Source organism: Engraulis encrasicolus, chromosome 13 (genome assembly GCF_034702125.1).
Source record: "Engraulis encrasicolus isolate BLACKSEA-1 chromosome 13, IST_EnEncr_1.0, whole genome shotgun sequence".
Taxonomy (NCBI): Eukaryota; Metazoa; Chordata; class Actinopteri; order Clupeiformes; family Engraulidae; genus Engraulis; species Engraulis encrasicolus.
In genome coordinates this window covers 18,088,045-18,096,176 of record NC_085869.1, presented here as the reverse complement: position 1 = coordinate 18,096,176, position 8,132 = coordinate 18,088,045, and the positions used below count along the sequence as shown (strand labels likewise).

The 8,132-nt window shown below is 49.5% G+C and overlaps 1 protein-coding gene across 2 annotated transcripts in view; it reads left to right on the top strand.

The window, feature by feature from the left end:
- Nucleotides 1-8,132, top strand: part of LOC134460776 (ATP-binding cassette sub-family C member 4-like) — a 78,049-nt gene that overhangs the window by 32,454 nt on the left and 37,463 nt on the right. For both annotated transcript variants that reach the window (XM_063213314.1, XM_063213315.1), the window contains one exon: nt 2,977-3,056. In XM_063213314.1, the coding sequence (XP_063069384.1) occupies nt 2,977-3,056 (80 nt within the window). The remainder of the gene's footprint in view (nt 1-2,976; nt 3,057-8,132) is intronic.

The window sequence follows — 8,132 nt, the reverse complement described above, 5'->3', positions numbered from 1 at the left end:
GGAGTACTTTCGAATCCGACCAAGCATCCATTCCACTTCCACCCACCTGAAACCACCCTCTCTTTTGTGCAAGACATTGAGATTATCGGCGAAGTTTTTAGACACAACAAAGTAAGCCGCGCTCTAGCTTGTTGTTTACTTTTTATCTTATTCACCACGATTCATCAATCACTCCCATTTCCAGTGACTCACGTTTAGCTGGTATTGAACCACGTCATTTTTTTGGCGTAGACGGATTTAGCTGTTGGCATTCCAAGGAAAGCCTCTGTAGATGTTAAATGGTAACTGGACTGCATTTGTATAGCGCCTTTCCACTCCTTCGAGCACTCAAAGCGCTTCACATTGTATGCCTCACATTCACCCATTCACACACCGGTGGCCGTGGCTGCCACGCAGGGTACCACCCTGCCACCAGGAGCAACTTTGGGTTAAGTATCTTGCTCAAAGACACAACGATGGAGTCTGGGCAAGCGGGGTTCGAACCTGCAACCTTTGGGTTGCCGAACGGCTCCTCTACCACCTGAGCTACCGCCGCTGTTGTCTAGACTGGACTGGAGCAGAGCTTAAATGGGACCGCCGCTCTGCACCACTCTCACTGGTGGGCAGTCATGGGTAAGCGGTGAGAGCATCACCCCGCCAGGGTGGTGGGGAGAGAGTAAATAACCAGTGCTCGCCCCTAGGGCTGGGTTCAAAAGATTGAATCGCGATCCAACATCGATTCACATTTGAAAAGGACGATATCGATTCACAACTTTGTGGATCGATCTTTTGCCTATCATCATTGGCGCTATTTTCTCATCCACATCCTGTAGCTCTCTTCCACAGTTTCCCACTTATTTCTCACATACCAAGGTATTTCATGTTTGTGTGGGCATCAAAGGCTGAGATATTTAGGTTTTTATAACCGGTCCTAGAATTCTAATGGGTTAAAGTGACAGCCCAGCAATACAAAGGTCGATATCGCATCGAATCGGATGGGGTCATGGATCGAATCGGATCGTAGGCTTCTGGATCGGAATCGAATCAATCCAGGAAATTTGGATCGATTCCCAGCCCTACTCGCCCCCCATCCTTCTCCATGAGTGAGGTAGTAGGTACCCTGAGCAATTTTACTGTCCCGCCGCACTGCTCACTTTGGCCTTCACTGGGGGCTGCCCCCGTGCAGCATGGGTGAGGCATAAATGCAATTGCATTGTGCAGTGCAGTGAGCACTGTGTGCTGTGGAGTTTCCCAGTTCGGCTTTCGGCTTTCACCCTTTGCACGGGTGAGGCATACATGCAATTTTGTTGTGTGCAGTCAGTGTGAGCACTGTGTGCTGTGGAGTGCTGTGTGTCACAATGACAATTATGGGAAGTTGGAGTTTCCCAGGTGGGCTTTACGCTTTCAGTCTCACGGCCCTGGCCCGAGAGCACAAGAGCTATGCTCAGCCCGTGCCAGCACATCTTGGCCTGGATGTGGATCTGGGGCCTGGCCCACGGCACAGCAGCTCCTGCGGTTACCGCTCTCTCAAGAGGCAGCTGCAGACTAATCTTATGTGGTCTGGGAGCATGGGGAACAAACTAGGGTTTTTTCTTCTTCTTTCTTTCTTTCTTTCTTTCGTTCTTTCTTTCTTTCTTTCTTTTCCTCTTCTTTTTTTCCCCCACCCCAACCGCTTTCTAAAGACCCGGGGGATAAAGGGAGCCAGCGGAACACCTGCACGGCTCTCGTCTCGGATAGTGCACACCTGAGCAGATTGGAGGCAAATCAATTAACGTCATTGACACTGCCAGTCAGGCCATGCAGGCAGGTATGGAGGGAGCGCTCTGTTCCCTCTTTGTTACCTGCACAAAAGGCCTCCCCAACATATTCATCTGAGAGTAGGGCAGCCTTTGTGCAACAGAGACCAAATAATGATTCATTGTTTAATCTAGATAGGGCACCTCTATTTGTCCATCTGATATTGTCGTGAATGTATACAAGCTGTTAATATGACGACCACTTAAGGAAGAGAGATTGGTTTCAGAGAGTGGACGGACGCGGCTGATTACTGCAGGTGAACCTCGGGATGTAGTTTAGCGAAGTATTGTTCGGGGCAGGTAAAAGAAGGCTTGCGGATAAGCTGGTGAGGTTGCGCCACGGTCGAGGTATTACCTAACGTGCAGGAAGCACATTCAGGATTGGCCTTGATAAAAAATATACGTCTCTTATGTTTGGACTTTATGTGGTTGATGTTACAAGCTTGCCCTGTATTTCCTTCTTGTGTACATGTTTCGTGTGTGCGTGTGTGTGTGTGTGTGTGTGTGTGTGTGTGTGTGTGTGTGTGTGTGTGTGTGTGTGTGAATATACAGTGTTGTTTTTATATTATTAAAAAAATGTTTAGGGCTTTTTTGCCTCAATTTCTGTCAGGATAGTGGAGGAGACAAGACATGAGTGGGGGGAGAAAGACGAGAAAGGATTAGTAAATGACCCAGGCCAGAATCGAACCCGGGTCGCTAGCGTAGTAACCTAGTGCCCTACCGTTAGGTCACAGCAGGGCAGTGAATATACAGTGTTTGTTTACGTAAACGTTCATTTGTGTGGGTTTGTATGTATGGATCTGCATAACAATGTAGTTGATTGACATCTACTCAGCCTATTGCACAATGTAAGTATAATATGAAATGTCGAGATGAAAAGTGTAACGAGAAGCCAGCGCCCTGATCTAGGAGGACCGCTCTTTAATCTCCTGCATTCCTCCTTCTTCTCTTCTCTTCTCTTCTCTTCTCTTCTCTTCTCTTCTCTTCTCTTCTCTTCTCTTCTCTTCTCTTCTCTTCTCTTCTCTCCTCTCCTCTCCTCTCCTCTCCCGTTTTCTCTCCTCTCCTCTCCTCTCCTCTCCTCTCCTCTCCTCTCCTCTCCCCTCTTCTCTTCTCTTCTCTCCTCTCCCCTCTTCTCTTCTCTTCTCTTCTCTTCTCTTCTCTTCTCTTCTCTTCTCTTCTCTTCTGTTCTCTGCTAACTCAGGAAGAGTCCTCAACCGCTTCTCTAAGGACATTGGCCAGGTGGACTCTCTCCTGCCGTGGACGTTTGTGGATTTCATCCAGGTGAGTTGCACCTCGGCAGGTTTTTTTTTTCCCCGCCAGCCGCCCGCTCTTTTCGCCGCTCGTCGCTCGCATGGCGGAGGCCATTTCATGGCTGGCTGGGCCTGCTTTGTGGCCCGGCTCTCCTAATCTGGAAACAATTACTGCAGGATTAGCGGCCCGCGCGGGCCCAGCACCTGCCTACCTTCCTGCCTGCCTGCCTGCCTGCCTGCCTGTCTGCCTGCCTGCCTGCCTGCCTGCCGCACAGATTTAATAAAAAAGTGCCGGTGCGCCACATTGGTGAAGAAGGGGGGTCGGTGGGTGGGATGGCAGTGTGGGTTCTAGGGTGTGGTTCCGTTACCGTGGTGGCAGGAAGCATACAGGAAGCGAAGTGATGGTGATGAGAGGCGAGCGGCCGGTAGATGGAAGAGCACAGGGAGTTAGGGTTTTCAGGCCAACCGGTGCCGTTGCCCGCACCAGTTACGTTAGGCACTAAAGTGCTTACCTGCAAACCACCCGTGTTCATACCGAGTTCTGAACTTTTTCCACACGTGCCTGTATTACCCGGATGAACCTGCTGACGGCTACATTGTTGTCACGGTTCGCGGAAAAAAACAAGTATTTTGCGGTTTGCATTGCGAACCGATTTTCCGGTTTGCGAACGCTAAGATCTTTGGTTTGAACACGCCGGCTGGTGCGCGCTTAGTAGGCACCAGCTCGGTTCTCAGCCGGCCTGAGTGCGCCCAGGGAGCAGGAGAGCAAAGGGGAGACGCAGAGACGGATGGGCAGAGGTGCCCGAGAGGCAGTGAGGAAGATGTTCAGTGGGGCAGACAGTGAGCAGGGGTCCTGAGGACAGAGATGATACACTACAGGGCCTTCACAAGTGCTACAGAGGAACAAGTATATACAGCACAATGTCAGAAGATAAGAGGGGGGGGGGTATACATTGCCCTACAAAGGCACAGTGCAGTAACTACAGTCCACCAGCATTGACACGGAGAAAAATGCCTTCAAATTTTTGGTTGGATATTGTAGTTATTGCAAATGTGACATAGTAATAATATCTCTAAAATGGGACCCATGTGAACCATTAGGCTTTGCCACAAGACAAAGGAGGTCTAATGAAGACCATTTTCAGTTTAATCTCAATTTTGACAAAATATGTAGTGACTGCACTTTGCATTTGTGGGGAAGAACAGGGGGGGAGGGGGACACTGATGAGACCTAGGTGGAGGAGTCATGGATATGGATGCTGTTTGGAGTATGAGAGTGAGGGGAGAGGCCCCGCCGTGGCCAACCGGTAGAGCACTCGTCTGTCATGAGGCTGACCCAGGTTCGATTCCCGGCCCGGGTCATTTGCCGACCCCTCCCTGTTTCTCTCCCCATTCGCTTCCTGTCCACCTCTCACACTGTCCTATCATCAATAAAGTCGAAAAAAATATTTTATTTAAAAAGGCATTCGAATGGAACTGGAGATGGCAGCTCTTAGTCACACTGCGTCTTTTTATTTTCTCTTCTCTTCCCCTTTTCTTAAAAATTTGTCCCTCTATAATTTTGGTCTTTTTTCCCCTTTTCTGTCCTCCTGCCGGTCCTCTCTGCCGGTTGTTTACACCGTCGGTCTGCCGATCGGTCGGTTGGCCAGCCCGGCCGGCCTCAGGGCCCAGCAGCGGTGGGTGGCACCTGGCCAGCCAGCTAGCGTTACCGAATGCCACGGCAACAAACCAGAAAGCAATCATCTCCCACGATAAAACGGAGCGAAGATGAGCTGGCCCGCTCTGCTCTGCTCTGCTCGGCACGGCGCGGCACAGCCCCGGTCGCGCCACAAAGGGGGGAATGTTTGCCGCACAATCAGAGGTAGAGAGCAGCAGGCGTGGCCGCCCAGCCAGGGCCCAAAGAAAGGGACAAAAGGCCGGGCTGAAAACGAATCTCCCCGCCACAATGCCTGAGTGATGTTGGTGGCAGATACCAATCTCGCCCAAGACAAAGGCCATCTTAAATGGTGAAAGCACAAAAGATCATATGCACAAAGGATGTTTTCTATTTCTGTGTGTGTGTGGCTGGGGGGCATAGGCCTTAATAACAAGGTGCAAAATGCACAGGGGAATCAGATGTGCACTCAGACCAGGTTTTATAAAGATTTCCCCTGGAAGAGAGATTAAAAGGTACTAAAACAGCTTGCAAAACAAAAACAATGTTCAGCAGCAATAATGGAAGAAGTATTTTAAACTTTAAAAATTATTTTGTACAGGCTTACTACAGTAACTGCTCTGGTGAAAGTTTTGACAAGTTAGAAGTATCTTGTATTGGATGTTCAAGTGCGGAGACACTCACTCGCAGACCTTTTTTTTTTTTTTTTTTTTTTTAGAAATCAGGGGTGAATTTCTCAAAACCAAAGTTGCTTACTACATTAGCTACTTTGTTGTTTTCAATGCATTTTCCCATTAGCAACTACCGAAGTTGCTAACAGGCTAACAACTTCTCTTTTGAGAAACTCACCCCTGCTGTACAAAGGCAAAGTGCAGTAACTACAAATTTGGTAAAAATTGAGTATATACTCAAAATTGTCGTCATAACACCTCCTTTATCTTGGGACAAAGTCTTATGGTCAAAATGGGTTCCGTTTTACAGATATTGCAATGTAAGACGTACAGTAACTAGAATATCCAACCTAATACCAAGCCTTTGAGGGCATTTTTTAAGTCTCAGTGTTGGCATAGTTACTGCACTTTGCCTTTGTAGGGCAGGGAAATGTGCTCTGGACTTGAGCCGCACAGATATTTCTGGCCCCTTTTGTGTTGTAATTCTAATGTCAACCATCTCCTCCATTTCTGCATGTTAAGAGCACTTGGAGACAGAGATCAATGATGGTACCTATGCTATGCTACAGTCTGGCTTTTGCTGATTTGAAATGACTGGTCAAAAGAGGCCTCGGCGCAAAGCCAATTACCTCACTGCGTGGATGTACTATATGTGCGGTGGCACATTGTTTATGCACAATGTGCTCTTTTGCCGCAATAGAAATCATGGACGCCTTTTGTTGCGCGGGACAAAAGTGGCATCATTTGGACAAAGTGCTTTTGTTTGCCCGCCTTTCTCTGCCTTGTTTGCAGGTGCCTTTTATGGGAGCTGCTCTTTAATTCTTTCAGGAAGGAAGATTTTCCCTTCTTTTTATGAAGGTATTAGCCGGACAGAAAGGGCTGCTGATCCCTGGCCCATTGTGGCCGTGCTTCGCGCCAGGGACATTTTCCAACAGTCATTGTTTAAATGGTTGTCAGGGAGAATAAAGTGAAACTCCATAAACAAAGGCCTAACTGCTCTATCTCCCACCGTGGGGAGAGGCCTCTTTTTCTCTGTGTTGGGGATTTGCATCTGAGCCACGCTCTTTATGCTGGAGTTAGCGTAGCGCTCTCTCCCCGGCTGGGCCGGCCATCGCTTAGCGCTCTAGTCTCTCTCTCTCCAGTCCACAGCTCCCCTGCACAGCACAGCCCTAATGGGGTGAGGCCTTCAAGTGGGCACAGGCCTGTTTGTTACGTCCCAAAGCCACATTTCTTATTCCTCCCCTCCCTGGCTCTCATTTATCGGCAATTTAGGATATTGAGGGGTGGGGGGGGGGTGTTGAAAAAAAAGTGACTGGGATCCTTCCCCTCTTTATGTGGGGCGGACAAAGGCAGAAATGTCAATTAAAAGCACCTCGGGCACTGGGAATAGTTCCCCATTGTCTGGACTTGACCTTTAAATCCTAGGTTGCCTGTGCTGTCAGTGAGTGGGGGCCTCAGAGGGTGTGAGGACAATTGAGGGGGGACACTAGGGGTTGTGGCCGGGGAGGCCTGCTGAATGGAGGGATCCCAGCGAGGGCTCTTGACCATGCCATGCCACGCTACTAACTGTGGGGTCCCCCACCACGTACATACATACACCGCTCACACGCAGCCACCACCCAAACATAACTTAAGCACCACCACCTCCACCGCTGCCGCCGCCACCTCCACCTCTCTCTTTGACATAAACTGCCAATGCAAGCTCTGATGAGTGATGAAAACCTTTTTTCAGTAGAAACATTTTGGCACACACACGCACACGGACACACACACACGCACACACACACACACCTACACGCACGCACACACACATGCACACACACACACACCTACACACACACACACACACACACACACACACACACACACACACACACACACACACACACACACACACACACACACACACACACACACACACAAAGAGACACATCTACACACACACACACACACACACAAAGAGACACATCTACACACACAAAGACACACACACACACACAAAGACACACACACTTACACACACAGGCGTAATAATAATCACCTGTGCCGGTGCTCTGTCACATTATGTGGGGAGAAGCTCTATTATGGCGGCGGTAAGGTAAGATGATGGAGCGCTAGCCCGCTGGTCATTCCAGGTGATTTATCTGGCTGGCGTGTCGGTGAAGAACAGGGGGGGCGGCATCTGACTGAAGCCCAGTCTGAAGACACGCACATGTGAGACAGGCCTTTGTGGGAGCAACACTGACGGGCGTGACCGAGTGTGTGTGTGTGAATGCCGAGTGTGAGTGCGCGCCTTTGTCCCGTTGCATTGTTGTCGGCGGGACTCTCCGTTTGCTCCGTTGGGGATATGAGACCGGCTGACGTAAACCTGGAGAGGGGATGGGATGGGGTTTCATTTCAAGCAGCTCTCTCTCTCTCTCTCTCTCTCTCTCTCTCTCTCTCTCTCTCTCTCTCTCTCTCTCTCTCTCTCTCTCTCTCTCTCTCTCTCTCTCTCTCTCGGCAGCCTGGCTATGTGTGTGTTACTGTTATGAGTGTATGTCTGTGTGAGTGTGAGTTTGGGTGTGTGTTTTCGTGGCTGTGTGTGTGTGTGTGTGTGTGTGTGAGGTGAACATATGGGTGTAAGGGTGTGTGAGGTAATCGCATGTTTGTGTGGGTGGTAGTGTAGTGTGTGTGTGTGTGTGTGTGTGTGTGTGTGTGTGTGTGTGTGTGTGTGTGTGTGTGTGTGTGTGTGTGTGTGTGTGTGTGTGTGTGAAGCATGTGTGTGTGTGGGTATGCATGCGTG